Source organism: Ictidomys tridecemlineatus, chromosome 6, assembly GCF_052094955.1.
Source record: "Ictidomys tridecemlineatus isolate mIctTri1 chromosome 6, mIctTri1.hap1, whole genome shotgun sequence".
NCBI classification, from domain to species: Eukaryota; Metazoa; Chordata; class Mammalia; order Rodentia; family Sciuridae; genus Ictidomys; species Ictidomys tridecemlineatus.
In genome coordinates, this window is record NC_135482.1 from 190,458,392 (window position 1) to 190,477,895 (window position 19,504).

The window sequence follows — 19,504 nt, forward strand, 5'->3', positions numbered from 1 at the left end:
GTTTCTGAGGGAGCTATGGTACTCTGCCATTGTTGGAGGAAGGCAGTCACACACCTTGTGTAAACACCAGGGCAGGAGGTTGGAACAAACTTCATTTATAAAAACAGATCATAAGCAGGATCTCAACCACTGCCGTGTTTGCTGCCTGCAGCACGGCCTCTTCAGATGCCCTGCGAGGACATATCCCCGCTCACAAATGGCCTTACTGGCTGCATCTCAAAATAGTGCTGGAAACAGTTAAATATTCTTCAAAATTTTATTCCCAATGACAGGGTGCATGGCAAAACTCAACTCAAAACGGATAAATGACCTTGGCATTAGGCCAGAGACCCTGCACCTACTAGAAGAAAAAGTAGACCAACTCTCCATCATGTCAGCTTAGTAACTGAATTCCTTAACAAGACCCTTAAAGCACAAGAAGTAATATCAAGAATCAATAAATGGGATGGTGTTAAACTCAAAAACTTTTTCACAGCAAAGGAAACAATTAGGAACATGAACAGAGAACCTACAGAATGGGAGAAAATATTTACCACCTGCACCTCAGATAGAGTTTTAATCTCCCAGATATATATATAAAGAACTCAGAAAATTTAACACAAAAAAACTTCCCAAATAACCCACTTAATAAATGGGCAGAGGAACTGAACAGACACTTCACAGAAGAAGAAATATGATTGGTCAACAAATATATGAAAAAATATTCAATATCTCTAGCAATTAGAGAAATGCAAATTAAAACCACACTGAGAATATACCACTTACTCCATTCAGAATGGCAATTATCAAGAATACAAGTAACAATAAATGTTGGCAGTCATGTGGGGGAAAAGGTACACTCATCATTGCTGGTGGGGCTGCAAATTGATGCAACCACTCTGGAATGCAGTATGAAAATTCCTCAAAAAACCTGGAATGGAACCACCATTTGATCTAGTTATCCCACTCCTTGATATATACACAAAGGACTTAAAAAATTTGCATATCATAGTGACTCAGCCACATCAATGTTTTTAGCAGCTCAATTCATAATAGCTAAGCTATGCAACCAACCTACGTGCCCTTCAGCAGGTGATGGATAAAGAAAATATGGTATATATGCACAATGGAATATTACTCAGCCATAAGAAGAAATGGAATGATGGCATTTGCCTGTAAATAGATGGAACTGGAGACTATCATGCTAAGTGAAATAAGCCAATCCCAAAAAACAAGGGTCAAATGTTCTCTCTGATATGTGGATGCTAGCATACAAAAAGGGGCTGGAGGAAATAGAAGTTCACTGGATTAGACAAAGGGGAATGAAGGAAAGGTAGAAGAGAGGGGAAGAGGAAAGACAGCCTCAAATGAATCAGACATAACTTTCCTATATTCACATATGAATACACGACCAGAGAACGCCACGTCATGTACAACCACAATAATATGAAGTTATATTCCATGTATGTAGAATATATCATAGTACATTCTACTTTCATGTATAACTAAAAAGTACAATTTTTTAAAAATGTGCACAGAAAAGAGAACACACCAGTAAATACAGCATATACTAGCAGAGTGAAATGTGCATGTGCCTTAAAATTACATGATGAGTGCCTTGCCAAGACTCAAAGGATGCCCTGGAAAGAAAGTAGAACAAACGGGTTTGACCCCTATTTCTCCCACTTTCTCTTTGTGACCCTAGAACTGTTTGCTGTGATTCCTTCATTCATATACTTAACGTTTATATAGCCCATAAAAATGATAATTTTAATCAGTTAAAATTTTGAGAACTTCTTAGATGTGAGGATGAGAATGGTCTAAATCTTCCCATTATCCTCTGAGATAAGCATGCACCATCTTTATCTTTATTTTACAAGCTGGAGATATTAAGTACATGTCCAACATCACTCCCCTAGTAAGAGGCAATCTAGGTGCTGAGACTGAATCTTTCTTTTATCTGGACTTGAGCATTTACAGGAACTTACTACTGTAGCTCCATCTTGGAGACACCACGATCAGTCATCATCACAATATCAAAAAGACCTGTCCCTTCCCCTAGGAGCTGCATCCATTCTCCACATCTCAGCCACCAGACCACTGGAATACAGGAAGCAGCATTGCCCTGGGTTGATGTGAGGCCTAGGTGCTGTTTCTTAATGCAGCATCTGCTCCCAAGAACTCCCCACCTGAAAGCCTACTTTAGTTCAGCTCTGATTTGCTGCGAAGATTCGCCATCACCATTAGCGTTTAAATGAAATAATGTATCTCTACATTATTAGACTCAGGAGAGTAAGAATTGCCTAGGGAAACTTATTTGCTGTATGTTCAGGTAATTCTGGATTAGGGCTTTTATTTCATTTTATGTTTTGCTTATTTCTTAAAGCAATTATGTGGAGGATGAAAGTAATTGAATATTTGCCAGAATTAATGTTAAGAAGTTTAAGCACCCCAATTTTAACTCATCAACTTTTTTTTCAGTGTTCATAATTGTCATGGCTTATAGGTAGTCTAGTCTCCTTCTCTTATTCTCTCTTGCTTTCTCTCTCTCTCTCTCTCGTCTAATTTTTTTGTTGTTGTTTTTACACAAAGTAAGTGCTGATATATTGTTTCACCAGATTGAACTGAGGCTGATGTAATGACTCAGCATCAAAAAATGATATAAATAATCATATTACAATAAAAAACTTGTAAAGTTAAAATTTTAAAAATTATAAAATTCCTGTAAATATTTACTTACTTATCAAATTATAAGAAATTATTGCAAAGAATTATAAAGGGAAAAAATTCACTATATACCCATTATATAATACATAATATATAAATATAATTAATAGACATACCAAATAAGGAAAACTGTACCATTACATAAGAACTCTAAAGTTAGAAAAATCAAAAGTTATAGATCGATTTGCTGGATTATGCATATTTAGATACCTCCTTCCTTCATTCTCCCACCCTCTGCCCAACTGATGCAAAGAAACAGACATACAAAAAGGGATAATTATTGCATGGATAAAATAGATCAAAACTATGTGAGAAAAATATATCCAGCAGTCAGAGTTTGAGGAAACAGAGTTCTGAGCAGCTGCTGAAGCCAAGATGATTCACAAATGACCTGGGGTCCATGTAAACTTCGAGGGTTTTCATTGTCCAGCAGAGAGGAGATGCAACCTCCCAATATAGGTCAGGAGGTATGTACCTGTGTGTCTGCAAAACTGGGAGCTACAAAAGGGGCTCTGCATTTTACACCAAGACTGGAAGAATCTACCTTCAGGTCAGGGGAGCAGATAGTTGCTTGACTTCCATGTTTGCCATAAGTGGCAAGAGTCTCCTGACAGAAACCAGAACCCCAATCTTGGGCCAACTGAAGTATGTCATTCAAATGTACCTTGCCCTTTACAATTAAATTAATTTAAGGACTCTACCCTCTCAAGCTACAAAATGAACAGGAGGACTGGTCCAGAATGATTGATATCCATGAAATTGTAGCAAATACAAAACGGGAGATAGTTCAGGCCAGGGGCCCTCTGAAAGAAACTCTCATTGAAAACAAGCTCACAGCCAAATACTATAACCCCCAAAAGGAAGTTAAAGCAAGAATAAAGGAGAATTAGAAGACATGGAAGGATCTGGAAGAAATCCTAAAATAAACATGTGTAGAGCGCTTAATGTGATAAAAGAAGATCAAAAAAAATTTGCAAAAACAGGAGGATTTTAAAGACCAAAGAAAACACAGATTCGAAATAAAATTAAGTAAAAATTCTAGATAGGAAAATCAAGCATGTTGGCATTAAAGATCTAATGAGTAAGTTGAATCACTGATTAGGTAATACCAAGGCAGAAAAATAAGAGTATAGGAGAAGTTGAGCAGAGAAATATGCAACCAACTTTGAGAGGCCTGAAAAGTAGTCCAAGATTTTCCAGACATCTAATAAGATGTCCAGAGGACAAACTGAAAGATAGAAGGAAGTGAGAAAGCAAGAATGAAAGGCATCAGAACAGAACAAGGTTTAACAGATATCAAACCAGTGTTCTAGAAAACAAAGAATATTAAAGAGATGGGACTTGAGAAAATAACATATACAAGTCATCTGGAATTGAAGAAAGGCGTGGATCTCTTATACAAAGAATGAGTCCCTAGTGAATAAGAACATAGAAGATCCATACCTACACTTACTATAGTAAAATCGTAACACAGCAAAGACAAGGGTAAATCGTTAAAACTACCACTGCAGGGGAAAGGATGGGACAGATGTGTCATAAAAAGGGGGGAAAAAGAAAGCACTCCACTTTGACTCATGGACAGAATGATACTGGCAACAACAGATTCCAGAATACAATGGAATAATTTTTTAAAATTTTAGAAAAATAAATATAACTGAGAATGTTATACTCATTTGAGCTATTAATAAAATGATAAGATGAATGAAAAACCTTTGTAGAAAAGGGCTTAGGAAGCATGGGGACTTGACCAGGAACAAAAGGAGGACAGTATGCTTGATCCATCTTTATAGATGCTACTCACCAAAAGCTAAAATAAAAATGTCAATCTCAAAAGAGTGTTTTCCACTGCCAGAACTAATGAAAGCATTTGTCTCAGAGGTTAGGCAGGTTTCATAAATGTGAGAAATAAAACATGTCAGAAAAACAGAACTTGTAGCACATTGAAGCATTCCAGGTCCACATTAACACACTACTCTTCAAACACTGTTTAAAGGGACACATGGACACATATTCACACTAATACATTATCCTTGCATCTGCAGACTGACCACAAGTTAAAGATCGATTTCTTCTGCAATTATCTCACCTTCTTTACTTTAACATCCCCATTTACTTGTATTTATTTCCATCATCTTTTATTACCTAGACAGAAAAAATATATAATAAATATGAAAACACCTCAATTTTAAACTTACTAAAAGAATACCTTTCATAGTTTCTAAAAATCCTTACCTTCTCACAAAAATGTGAATAGATCTCATTTTTCTACTCATTATCGAAAAGTAACTGTGATCAATAATAATCTCTATAGTAGCAAATGTGGTGGTGGTTGCTTTTGTTTTAATGGCAGCACCTAATATATATTAGCCATTTATGATTTACTTGGGGCTGTTTATTTTAGATTGAATTTTGTGTAGCAGGCTTATTTGGGTAGCCTTGGTATGGTTTGGAATGTTTTGTATGTTTTGCTCTCAAGTGTGGGAGATGAAGGGCAGAGAAGAATAAAGGAGAAAGAAGGGCACCTCCTTGTCTCTGCAGCCCAGTGTCTGCTCAGGTAGATGCCACCTCCTTTGTCACAGCCCCTTGTGGCTCAGGCTGGAAGCATTTTTTCAAAGGCTGGAGAACCTTCCCTCCAGAGAATAGGTTCTGACCCTGCTCAGCAGTTAACTCTAAGTAGGACTTCCAGGAGGAGAGCCAGGACTGCCCTTCTCTGACCTTTCTTAAGCTGGCCATAAGAGCTAAGTGAGGGACTTCCTAAATGAAATATTCCTCCTAATGCCAAGTCGTTAGATGGTGAAAATGACTTACATTCATCAGCTGTCTAGGAAATTATGTCCCACTCTCTGCCGTCACCAGCAGAGAACTTTTCTTTGACTGGAGTCCTAATAAGATGATTCACATTTGATTCATATGATTATTCAATTTATCATATGATTATTTGATTTATCATAGAAACCATTTCATTAAGAGTGAACTTAAAGGTTAGACTTGGATTTGAATTTTCTTTAAATTTTCAATCATGAAAATTCTACAGAATGGTGTTTTTAAAAGATAACATATCTCTTGATCATGAGTGGCTGGTCCTCCAGTATATGTTGAGCTCAATGAGAAAAAAGATCTCAAAAGATGTACCTGAAGCTTTGCTCCCACTTAGGGCACCTGGAACTATGAGCTAAGAAGACAGAGTAAAACATGAATGTGCACCTGTCCACTGCCCACACACACACCTACACACACGCATACACACATGTAGTCATGTGGACCCACTGTAGGACACAAGTGGGTTGAAGTGTGAACTTTCAGCCACAAGCCTGTCATAGTTCATAGAAGGGACACAAGTATTTGGGAAGTATTTGGTGTATTTGGAAAGCTGGGGAGTGGGCCTGGAGAGTGGGTCACATGTGGCTGGGAGAAGCAGGAGAGAGACATCCCAGGACCAAGGGGGTGGACATTCAAGAAGAGCATGCACTGCTGGACTTCAGTAGAGGGCAGGATACACATGGACAAAGCTGTCTTTTCCTTTAATATTTATGCACAGCAAAAATGAATACCTTTTGTTTTAAAAGTCCACTCTCATACAACAAGGGCAAGATTAGGAATCCTTCTAATATTTTTGAAAGGTAAACTGGTAGTTATATATTCTACTAAAATAGTGTGTATCTTGTAACCCAGAAATTGTTTCCAGGAATCTGTTCTAAAGAATATTCATACATGTGCTCAGGGTGTATATGTGTGTGTTTAGCACAGCATTATTTATTATATAAAAACTGAAAGTCTTTTGACTGTCTCTCAGTAGGAAGAATTAAAAGTATTTATTTTAACCATGACCCTTAAGAAGAGGAAATGAGAAGGAAGGGAAGGGAGGAGAGAGGGGAGGGATTACATATGGCAGAATTTTACTCTCCTTCATTAAATCTCATTATTTTCAGTATTTCTTTTATAATCTACAAATAGTTAAAAATAACTACAAAATGCTAGATTCTTAGAAACCACTATCTAGTGATTTCTGCAAACAAATATTTACTCCCATGTAGAGTACAAAAAAGCAAAAACAGAAACAAACAACAACCATCACCTTTTCCCCTCAGAAATCTCTGTTGACATCCTCTTTCCTTGTCCAATCACCAGCACCTGTCTTTTCTAATGCATTCAACAGGAACTTCTGACCAGCACCTCCACACCAGACACTGGCTCTTTCCTTAGTCTCATTTGCCATTTCTACCTACAATCCCTCTTGCTTTCTAACATGCTGAATAACATCTGCATATCTAACGTCAGTTTAAGTCAGTTTGTGCAACTGTTTGAGAATCTCATAAAACCCAAAGTCAGCATCTGTGCACAGTTGCCTGTGACTTATCCCAGACACAGGCTTAAAACCCCTGTATTTGACTGTTTTCACAACTATTCCTCTGGTGAAATTTACTGCTATGTCAGATTTGTCTTGAAGGAATTCCTTCAGAGAGCAAGTATAGAATTCTCAGACAAAAGCATGAAAACTCTGGGTTGAATTCTATTGCCCTGTTCTCTCTTCCCTGTGTTTTTCATAAACATTGAGATGAAGCCGAGGGGCAACGCTAAACATAAAGATTAATACTGGGAAAACAGCCCTTGGGTGCTTTTTCAGAAAGCATCGTAAATCTCAATTACATATTTTACAAATGATTCTTGACTGTGACTTTTTATGCAATGGCAATAAAAATGTACATTCTGTAATAAATCATAGTTATAGATACATAATAACTATCTATTTTGTATTACTTTGTAAAGTTTTCTGTTGTTACCACATACAACAGTATGAAATGTAGTTTAACAACATTTAAATCTGATGAATCAATTTTTAGTGGCAATATCAAAGTTCAATTTACATCCTATTATGATTGGAATACAAGTGATATTCTTTCATGGTATTTTATTTCCATATTTAATATCAAGTATAAAAAGAGATAATTTAAAAAATAGTACAATGTCAATAAAAATATATAGGGAGGGATTTTTAAATCTAGCATTCCTTATGTCAAAAACTGAAACATCAGATCTGTGGGGGATTCATTGTCAGTATTATTTTATCAAGACAGGGGCAGAGCTGGCCAGCATAGAAGTCACCAGTGATGAAAGTAATCTCTGGCATTTCTCATCGATATTGAATAAGACTGATTTACAATCCACATAGGGAGCTGATTCCATATCTTATGGTCAATACTACCCAAAGTCAAAGGAGGAAAATCCCATAAAGTAAATAACAGCTAAAATATACAGCATTTCCCCTTGGAAAAAAAAATACTAGTCCCAAATGTCAATATCCATAGCAGTCTTCTTCAGAAGTAGCTTGGGACTATCTAGAATCTGAAAGAATCAGTGACTCTTTGATTTTCTGCATTTTCGTGAAAGACCCAATTAATTTTTCGGTGCCAGAAAAGTTTTACAAAGACTCCAAGTCATCACCTTAAATTTGAATAAGCATGAAAAACTCACATTTTAACTCCTGTGAAGATGACAAGGTGTAGTTTTCCCACTTAATATTTTAATAAGAACACATATAAGAAAACTTTGCAATTTTTTAAACTAAGGAGCACTAATAAGGTAAGTAGTCTGTATGTCACATATCTAAAACAGAAATTAATGAATGCAAGCTTCCAAATTTATTTTGAAAAACTATTGTTTAATTTGTGGTAATTTAGAAAGCAAAATTAAATATTAACACCTTAAAGGGAAGGAGAAAGTAAATTCAAACACTCAGGAGAAATTCACACATGTGGCTACAAATCACATATAGTCCATCCATATGTCTCCTAATGGAATTTTGAATTTAATTCAGATAAGTGTAAACCTGAACAAATTAGCTATGTTTCCTCATTTCCTAAAGACTCTTCCACATCTTACCCTATATCTTGACCACCTGGTTCTGCATCACAGCAGTGCCTACTCATTTTTGCCGCCACTGTTTCTGTCCCTTCCTTTGTAAAACTGCCTTGCCTCCCAGGCACCCTTCATGTCTAGATCCTTACATCCAACTGACATGTACACCACAGTGGGCCCTCCACATCCATGCTTCCACAGCCGTGGATTTGACCAACTGCACGTCAAAATGTTTTTTTTTTTTTTTAATTTCACCTGTATCAAGTGTACACAGACTTTTTATTTAACATTTCCTAAACAACACAGTGTAACCACTCTGTGCAGAGTGCTGACATTAGGGGTTATAAGTAGTGTAAACACGATTATGTATCTGGGAGGATGTACACAGGTCATCCATAAACATGATGCCATTTTGCATGAGGCCACTCCATGTAACAACTCTGGGTCACATAAAATGCAGAGGACCAGATCAGGAGCCAGACATCAGCTCCAGAACGCCTTGGACTGCAGTGAGCAACTGGCAGGACTGGTTGTTCTTCAACTTCCCTCTTGCTCACAACGTTCTCTGGCTCCTGATGTGTCTGGCAAGAGACTGGGCAAATTAATCCTTTCTTCTTTCATTCTCCTTGCCTATCAGTTGGGATGACCATACCTTAAGGGTTTGAGGATTCAAAACACAATGGAGGGAAAGCCTTTTGCCAGCTGCCGGTTACATAACAAGCAATCCATACATGATAGTGGTGGTTGTCATAAGTAATGATAGTAATTGCAAAAATGAAGACTGTCCATTAGACAATTAGTCACTGTCACAACACAGCGCTTATCATTTCCTGGCTTTATCTTTGATTATGATATTTAAATAATAGGGAATTGGTCAACTCTATAGAGCACACATGCTATAAAAAGCATATATTATTTAAATGTCATTTCTATTAGCTATTTCCCAGGGTCCTGACTTATAGTTTGCTTGTTTATGAGCTTCCTCTAATATAATTTGTTTTGGTTGGGTTTAATTTATTCTGGGTGTTTTAAAACTGGACTCTTTCAATCTTTTGATTCAAAACACTAGTCAAAAAAAATGTCTGATGCTTATTTACTTTCTGAGTGGCTCTTCAGGATGAGTTTTATCATCAAATAACATTCAGCAGGTTGTTTAATCCAAACTGAATGTGTTTTGTTTTTTATCTTAATATACAATTTGTAGAAAATTCACACCACTTGCATTCAACTATTGTACCAAATGTCTTACTTTCTTCAGAAAGATCATGATAAGCAAATCACAGTGTTTGCTGTGAGCTTGTTCCCAGGTATGACAGATCTAATGCCCATCACCTGGACAGTGGTCATGTCCACCAGAAACTCCCCAAAGGTAAGTAATGCTACCAAAGCAAGAATGAAACTGCCTCGCAAATCATCTTTGAATTTCTTCATTAACACTGATGTGAACTGGAATAAGGCGTGGTAGAGATGGCCACCAATGCGGGAACCTGCAAATCAAGAGAGGTGCTATGGCCCTGCCTCTGCCCAGAGCGCCTGCCTATGCTCACCTCAGTGCTCAGTGTCCCCACCTGCAGAACACAGCGCCAAGAATCCACCTTCCAGAATGCTGGTCATCGACTAGAATTGAGTGAGATGTGGAGGCCGTCAACAGAGATAGGAGCAAGCTTCAAACTCCTCTGCTTTTCCCCCTCTGGAAGATCCTGAACCCGAGAAGCCAGGACTGCAAACCACAGGGAACCTCACCATCATCGGACACTGGTGTGCTCATCTGAGGCTTCTGCGTGTCTTCTGACGTGTTCTCCTCAGGTAACACAGTCATCCGCCCCTGTTTTGCCAGCTCCCTCAGTCACCGGCACACCATGTCTCTGCACCTTTCTGCCTGTGGCTTTCCAGCGACTTCTCAGAGCAACCCTACAACAGGTCTGTCACACACCCCATTGGACAGATGGGAAAATTAAGGCAATTCCTTTCAGTGTCACTAATTTAGCGTATGGCAGATCCATGACCAATCTCCAGAGCCATTTCTTTGAATTACGTCAGGCAAACTCTACCACAAAGGCGTCAAAGAAGTCTCCTGCTTATATCAACATTGAGTATGCTGCAGTGAGTAGCATATATCCACCCAGATGTTAGAGAATAACTATTTGAAATTCAACTGCATCCGTAAAGCACGATCACATGTCAATAAAATAATTTCTTGTCCTCATTTTGGGGGATACATTGTCTTTTCTTTCTAAAAGAATTTTAAAAATAATTTCTTGAAACTGCAGCAGTTTAAGTATCTGCTGAGATATATAATCTCAGGAAGAAGGTATCCATTTCAATCTAAACTGTAGTGACCACTTACACATTTTTTCATTGTGGTACAAAGTTACATTTCATTATCATACAATGTCATGCAATGATGATAAATTTAACCATCTTCTGAGAAAAACAAGCAAACAGACTCCATGAAGCTTACATAGAAAAGAAGGTCATGAGGACCAGTGAGCATTACCAAGAAAAACAGGCAGAATTTGGGAAAAAGAACAACCAGAAAACAACTTCATTTTCTATTGTGGCTCCACTTTCTAAGACAGGACTGATTATGATAAATTCAAAAGACACACTTTGTTCAGACCATGAGTAAATATTTACAGAGGGCTCCCTATGAGCCAGGGATTGCATGAGGCCTTGGAGACATGAAGATAAAAAGATGCAACTTCCTGTTTTCAAAGAGCTTAAATCTTTGAGAGATAAATGTGCAAATCCACAGTCCCACTACAGTAGGATAACTGCTTGAGTGGGAGCTGGTGGCCCCCAGGGCAATTCCCTGCTGGAAATGGTCCTCTCAAGCCAACTCTCTTTATGAGAAGACTTCCTCTCTCAAAGGGAGGCTAAATGTATCCTTTATTAATGGAATGTAAGCCACAGTGAAGGAAGATGAATCAACTTGAATGTAACTTAGCATTTCAAGTTTAGGCACTATGGCTGCATTTAAAATGGTCAGGGTATGATTTGCTTTAGCAATATGAATTTAAAGGATGAAAGGGGGATTTTTTGCAAAGGGGGATTTTTTTTTTTTAACAAGAACAGTTGAGACCTTGAATGTTGGCCAGTCCTCATAAAAGATGGAGGTGCACCCAATGAACCTCTGAAAGAATGAGCTGCAGACCTGCATTCTAGTCCTGCCCAGGGTGGGGTTGCTGGGCTGGTTCCAAGCAGCTACCCCATCTATGGGTCTCATCTCCTGTTCCACACAACCTATTTGAATTTTTCAGCCCATGTTCAATACTAAATTCTATTATGAAAGCTGCAACTTTGTTGTTCAGTACATAAATCGGGAAAGTAACCTCAATTAATAAAATTCTGCTTCCTTTCTCAGACTCTCTTGCAACATCCTGGCACTCTGATGGACTGGAGACCAGGGCAGGAGTCTGTTCAGCAGCCATTGGTTCTGATGTCAGAAGGTCTTATGGCTGGGTTTGCAGGAAGCCTCCCAGGGTTGACAGGGGCTGATGCTCACTCCTGGCTATAGAACCTCCCATGGTTCAGTTGCCCACTGAGGTGTGAACCACATCAAAAGTCAAGAAATCAGTCTGGCTTCCAAAAGAGCATAACCTCTATCCTGCTATATAAAGATTTGTCTCTTAGGACATGAGTTAAAGTATCTAGAACTCTCTTAAATGCACCCGGGGCCTTGACATTTTAAAGAAAAATAAGTTTGTGAAAAGTGATTTCAGCAACAATTCTCAAAGTATAACATAACTTGTTTAGAATTTCATGTTTTTTGCTTTAATAATGCAATCCATGCAAGTTTGATGGAAGTGAAATAAATACAGTAACATAGCAGGAGCTGATTTCTTTCACTATGCATGTAAGGGTACATTTCAGGACTTAATTGAACAAGACAAGAAGAAATGTATACATCTGGCACATCACAATCATGTAGAAGCCTTCCCCATATAAAGCTGCATCTTCATTAGGTATTTCATTAGCTGTCTTCTATTCCAGAGAATTTTTTAGCTCTCCACACTCATAAATGCCTAATATCATAGGTTTTTAAGACTTACCTTGCTAACTAGGGTGGAGTTACAGGAGAACAGAAATCAAGTCTTGTTATCTTTGAGTTAACAACTCTGAACCTTATTCAGTGAACACATATTTTTAAGTGCTATGATTAATAATCAAAACAGCCTAAAGTGAAAGATTTTTAACTCTACACAGACACTGTTGAATATACAAACACTTTGTCAGTTATAGACTATCTTATGATATGGGCATAGATTAAAATTTGCGTTTGCATTTATTTTATACTATAGCCAGCTATAACATGAAATATCAGTGGTAAAATTACTTTCCATTTCATAAACATCACAAAATAGAAACTGAAAATGTGTTTTATCAGTAAAACAGACCTATCTCGTTAAAGCCACTGTAGCCCAGCTCTTGCCTGCTAAGTCCCAGATCTTCGAGGTCCATGCATTTAAATCCAGGTGGGCACTGGTATCCTTCTTCTAGCTCTGGTGAGCAGTGTGTATCTGGGATAGCTAAGCTATTCCAGGTTACATTCCTGTGAATGACACACCAAAGTGTTAGAAATTTTGACAATTTCTGTTGATTAAAAAGGAATGACATAATCATCTTCATGAATAACTGCTGTATAGGGGCACAGATTTAAGATTTATGATTCATGAATGATATTTGGAACTTAATGCCATATCAAACATCCTCAAATGATACTTGATTAATTTTGATAATAGTTCCTTAGAGGAATATTGCTGTAACTGCTTTTGCCACTATAGAATAAAATCCAGATAAGCAAAGAAACAATTTTTTCCCATAGATTTGCATAGCAGAGATATGTATGGGCTGCTAACTTGTCTTGAGATTTCTTGTTATTCACAAAATCCTTGTCCTGCTGTTGGCACAAATGTTACTTCTCCACTTCTGATCAGCATTAGGTGATCACGGTCATTTACTGTATGGCACAAATCCTGGATTTTATAAATGACACTTAGCCATCTGCTGTGTTCACAGATGTTCAGTTTAGAAAGAAAACCAGTCTACAAAAAGAAAAATTGAAGGAACTGAAGGTCTTGCCTTGGAAAGACAGAGATCAGGAGGTGATTTGGTGATGGCTTTGGGAATGATGGTCATTTAGGTGGAGGTGACAAAAACCCTTCTTTGTCTTTATGGACAGACTGAGGATTAAGCTGATGTAGAAGAATTAGATAGGCAATGACTTTCTTGCTAGCAAGCAAGCTCACCCCACAAGTGGAGACTGTGGAATCTCCTACTGAACTTATAAACAGGCCCCATTGCTGCTGAGACCATCCACATAGACTATTCACAGTGTAAAGCTGGACTAGACAATTTCACAAGCTTCTAACCCCGTGACATCAATGTTTCTAGGAATTTCCTAAGTTCCTTCAGCTTTTGAACAAATTGAGGCTGACTTGCTGGGTGACATGTTCTTTTCTTTAATACCTTTCCACATTCAAGTAGCTACTCCCTTCTCCATATTGAACACACCCTCTAGAGTCTTATAACAAGCTGTGCAATCCCATAGATATTTGATACACAAATACACATGGCTTTACACACACACACACACACACACACACACTCATCATGCCTGCTGATACCTTACCCAGGGCTCAGACATACACAAAGCTCTACAAGCCTTACCCTCAGTTCAAAGAGCACATTCATGTTCCTTCAGAGTTTTGCCTTCTTTTAGCTGCAAACCCACTAATTTGTCTACACTTCCAGGGAATAAGTGATTTAATCATCGCTACTTCTAATTACTCTTTAAGCTGACCCTTTGGACCCCACATGCAAAACCAAAGGTAAGATTCCAACTATAGACATTATCACTTGGGCCGGTCAGAAAGATAAGATTTTAGGCAGGCACCTCATTTATGCTCCTCAGTTCCCATTCTTCATGTAGGCCAAATGACCCCTCTTTGCCATCTTCTAATCTGAGGCTGTTTCAGCTTTGGCACCAATAACACTAGAGCAAAATGGCAACCTCACTCCCGAGCACTGGCTGAGGCTTGCTGGGTTCAACTCCAGCTCTGTATTTATTGACTGTGTGACTTGAATAGTTCCTAAGTCCTAAACTCAGTTTCCTCATCTGTAAAACAGGAAAGTACCATAACTGAAAGCAAACTTAAGATACAGGGAAGATCAGTAGAGCAGAAGCAAGGGAATGAGAGGGAAGGAAGGGGAAAGAAATATGAAGTGACTCTAAAAGAACCCGTGTTGTATACATATGTAAAGGCACCAAAGGAAATATCTCCTTTGTATATATGTAGATAGTACTAATCAAAAATAAGTGAATAAAGGTGTGAGAGGAAGACCAGCAGAGTAGAGAGAAAAGGGGGAGGGAGGAGTGGAGGAGAGAAGTAGGAATGGGGATTGAAGTAAAATTCCTTGTTTGTATAATTATGTCAAAAGGAATCCAGATATTATATATACATATAATGCTCTAATAAAAAATATAGGCAAAGTTACGAGAGGGTTATATAAAATAAGCCAAGTAATGTGCATGTATAAAAACTATCATGTTTCAAGTAACCAAATAAATATTATTATGAATGCTTAATAATTATAATAGATTGTAGCATTAATCAGGCATGCAAAAGCACAACAGTCATGGATGATCAAGAAACAGAGAAGATATTTTGTTGGCATGTGATATTGAGGAAGGCAAGGTGAGGTTCAGAGAGGGAAAATGGACTACACTATCAAAATTAATTTGTTAAAATTTTCAGTATTTTTAAATGAACAGGACCAATATTCTAGATAACATTCTATCTACATAGATTGTTGGACTCTAGTGCCAGTCTGCCTGGGCATGAATTCTGGCCCAGCCCCTTACTACATGTGCGACTTAATCTGTATGTCCCTCAGCGTCTTCATCTACCTATAAGATGGTGGGAAGATACCTACCTCATAGGACTTTGGTTGAAGTGTAATGATTTTTGCTTATACAGACACACAGTGGGTACTTGGTTGGTTACGGATAATCTGAAATTTGTGGACTACCTAGATTGAAATTCCAGCTCAGGTGCCTGCCATGTTAGTGGCCTCATTGCTAAAACAGGAATGATAACAGCTCCTACTCTGTAGGAGCATTTAGTGATTAAATGGGCTAATGCACTACATCTAGAATAGCACTGGAAATTGAGTTATTCATTCAATAATGGTTAACTTTTACTATTAAGTTTTAATTGATTTATAAATATTGGACTTTTTTCTCTTTCTGATTTTGATTTCTTTTTTCTTTCATATTAGCACTGATTCTCATTTCAGGCACAACTCTATTATTAGCACAGATATTATTCTGAAGGCTTTTGGCTTCAGAGACAACAGATTTGAAACACATTACTTTTGTCAGCATTGAGCCATTAACAGATTCTTATGAGAGACATATTTATTAGATGATTGATTGCTCTGGAACACATGTATCTAAAACCATATGGTAATTCTTATTTTAAAAAATTTGAATAAACATCAAGAATTCAGAATATATATTTGGTATTTATCTTCATTTTCTTGGTTGACAAGAATCTTACAGATTTTATTTTTATTTGTTAAAACTGATTATTTTCTCATTCATTTTCCTTACATATTCTGGATAGAAAAGAGATTTTCTGGAATCAGTTATGTTTAGCTCCACCTGGAAAATTCTAGATTATGAGGCTTCCAGTCATCATCAATATCTGCTTAGGCCTAAGTGAGGTTCTCCACCTGCATTTCTTACTCACAGATTGCTTGAAAAAAGTATTGAATTATAATCTCCCTAATTTTATTTTTTAACCAATTTCCAAGATCTTCAAAACACTGCAGTTGCTTTTATTCATTTCTATGTGCTACATCCAATTAGAAAATTTTTAATTTGTGTCTTCTGTGACCTTTTGGCTATGTTCTGTCAAACTGTTTTTGTGGAGGGCAGAATACTAGTTCCCTAAAGATGCCTACATTCTTTTTTTTTGTACCAGAGATTGAACTCAGGGGCACTCGACCACTGAGTCCCATCCCCAGCCCTATTTTGTATTTTATTTACAGACAGGGCCTCACTGAGTTGCTTAGCACCTTGCTTTTGCTGAGGCTGGTTTTGGACTCACAATCCTCTTGCCTCAGCCTTCCAAGCTTCTGGGATTACAGGCATGTGCCACCATGCCTGGCAAGATGCCTACATTCTAATCTCTGGAACTCCGAAGCACAATTGGCCCTCCATATTCCCAGCTTCCATGTGGGATTCAAACACCTCAGATGGAAAATACTATTTTGAAAGGTCACATCTGAACTGATACATACCACCATCTTTCTTATCCCTATGCCAATACAGTATAACTATTTACATGACATTTGTATTGCATTAGGTATGATAAGTAATCCAGAGATGATGTGAGGTGTATAGGAAGATGTACATAGGTTCTTGCAAAGAGTGTACCATTTTATCCAACAGACTCAAGTATCCACAGATTTTAGAATCCTCGGGAATTTCTGGAACCAAAACCCCACAGAGACCAAGGGAATGCTATCTTATTTTACTTAGAAGAAAGTAAATAAAGCTATAGAGATGATTCAGGTCAAAAATCCTGAGTTGTGAAGATTAACCTTGATTATTTAGGTTGAAAAGTGGAAAACTTCTCCTGACTGTAGAAGAAAGGTATGAGGCGATTGGACTCTGCAGATTGGACTGTGCAGGTGCTTGTTTTATACATTTTTCTTAGGCCAACCTCCTTCTATATTTGGCTTTTATTAGTGTGTTGCTGTGAGTTTTCTCCCTAGCCTTCCTTTCATTTTCCCATAATACTTCTCCCTATGCAATTTCAACTACCATCTCAATATTCTCTCATGGTAGAGGTCTTTTTAGAGACCTTGAGCCACATACCCAACTGCCTACATTAGACCTATCCATTGGTCACAAAGTACCTCCAGATCATTACCCCTAGAGAACCCAGCCCCCTTCCCCAGCCTTCTCCATAACAACAAAAAGCGCCAACACCCAAACAAATCAGTTAACTTGAGATCCTGAGATCACCTTGACAACCTCAAGAGTCATGACTAGCCATTGGTTCTCTGCAATACACCCCAAGGTATCTCTGAAGCTGTCAGCACTCCCCATCCCTTCCTCTACATGACCCAGTACCCAGATGTCTAACGGTCACCTTGTGCCTTGCTCTTGGCTCTTCCCATCCATTTCAAACACACCACATAGAAGACTTTTCATAATGATCGTGCTACCTTGATAGTGGTGAACTTCAAATGATCAACAGATGTTGAAGGACGTGGCTCTTGCCACTCTTCCAACAGCTTTTGCATAACTTTCCCCTAAGTGTTCTGTTTTTCTCCATGTTCTCACAGGAGAACATTGGGTTGTTCCTGCCTCCTTCAGGATCTCTCCTCTGTGTGGAAATCTCTCCTTCCGTCTCTGCTCACTAAACTGCACTTTGTAGCCTTCAAAGCCCAGGCTTCCTGTCAGTCTCTCGGGAAATTCACCCTCCAACCTCTATCTGGGTTAGGTTTCCCTGCTGTTACTTCTCAAAGAACCTTTGCTTTTGGTTGCTGACACTTAAAACAAGTGCAATTCATGTTCTTTTGGTCATCTGTTTTGTGGATGCCTCCCAACTCAGCTGTTCCACATAGTCCTGGACACGTAGTGTGTGGTATTTAAATTTATGGATCAACTCGGTTAGACTACAGAACCTTGTTTTTTGGTCAAACTCCATTCTAGATGTTGTGGTTAAAATAGTTTGGAAATGTGATTAACATGTAAATGAATAGACTATGAATAAAACATATGTTTTTGTCAGCTTTTTGTCACAGTGATCAAAATAACTGACAAGAACAACTTAGAGGAGAGCAGTTTATTTTGGCTCATGGTGTCAGTGGTCACATTCATGGTAGTCTGACTCCATTGCTCTGGGCCTCAGGTGAAGCAGAACATCATGGAAAGAAGCTCAGGACATGGCAGCAGGAAGCAAAAAGAGAGAAACCCCAAATGTATGCCATCAGGGACCTACCTCCCCCAGCCACACTCTATCCATCTAGAGCTTCCGTACAGTTAATCATTCAAGTGCATTTATCCACTGATTAGGTTACAGCACTCATCATCCAGTCATTGACCTCTGTACATCTAGCATTGTCTCACACGAGCTCTGGGGGACACCTCACACTGAAACCACAACAGCATATTATCCTCAATAAGGTGAGTGGGCCTCATTTTATCGTTGAACACCTTAAGAGAAAACACAGGTCTACCAGAGAGAAAGGCATTCTGCCTTCAGACTGCTTTTGGACTTAACCCTGAAAGAGAAATACCTGCCAGAATCTCCAGCCTGCCAGCTCACCTTGAATATGCTGGTCTTGCCAGGTCTCATAACTGCATGAGCTAATTCCTTAAATTTCTGTGTGTGTGTGTGTGTGTGTGTGTGTGAGAGAGAGAGAGAGATAGAGAGAGAGAGAGAGAGAGAGAGAGAGAGAGAGAGAGAGAGAGAGAGAGAGAGAGGAGCCAATAAATAGTTATATTTCTCTGAAAAACTCTGCCTAACACAGTAGGTGCTTCATAATTATTTTCTGAATAATGAATGAAATTGTCTTTCTACCGTTATTTAATTATATGGTAAATTTATCTATTTGTAAAGCAATTACAGAAAGAAACTCTTCAGTAACTGCATCCGATTTGTATGTGGTTTTTGTTTGTTTGCTTGTTTTTTGTTTTTAGTATGATACTTACATTTTGGCATGGATTTTTAACATTTTAAATTTCTGGCTTTAGTAGTTTCCACATTTAAAAACAAGTAGTGGAATCCCTCTGAGTAGTTAATTGATTTTCAAAAGGCTTTAATTATCCTCCTGGCATATGGCTTTTTAAAAAATTCTTCACAAAATATCCCATTTACAAATAACAATGACTAGGAATTTGAGAGCTAAGAAAATTTGCTCT

At 38.1% G+C, this 19,504-nt stretch overlaps 1 protein-coding gene across 6 annotated transcripts in view; it reads right to left on the minus strand.

Moving 5' to 3' along the window:
* Positions 1 to 19,504, minus strand: part of Nalcn (sodium leak channel, non-selective) — a 313,063-nt gene that overhangs the window by 242,337 nt on the left and 51,222 nt on the right. For all 6 annotated transcript variants that reach the window (XM_078016298.1, XM_078016302.1, XM_078016300.1 and 3 more), the window contains exon 7: positions 12,960 to 13,114. In XM_078016298.1, the coding sequence (XP_077872424.1) occupies positions 12,960 to 13,114 (155 nt within the window). The remainder of the gene's footprint in view (positions 1 to 12,959; positions 13,115 to 19,504) is intronic.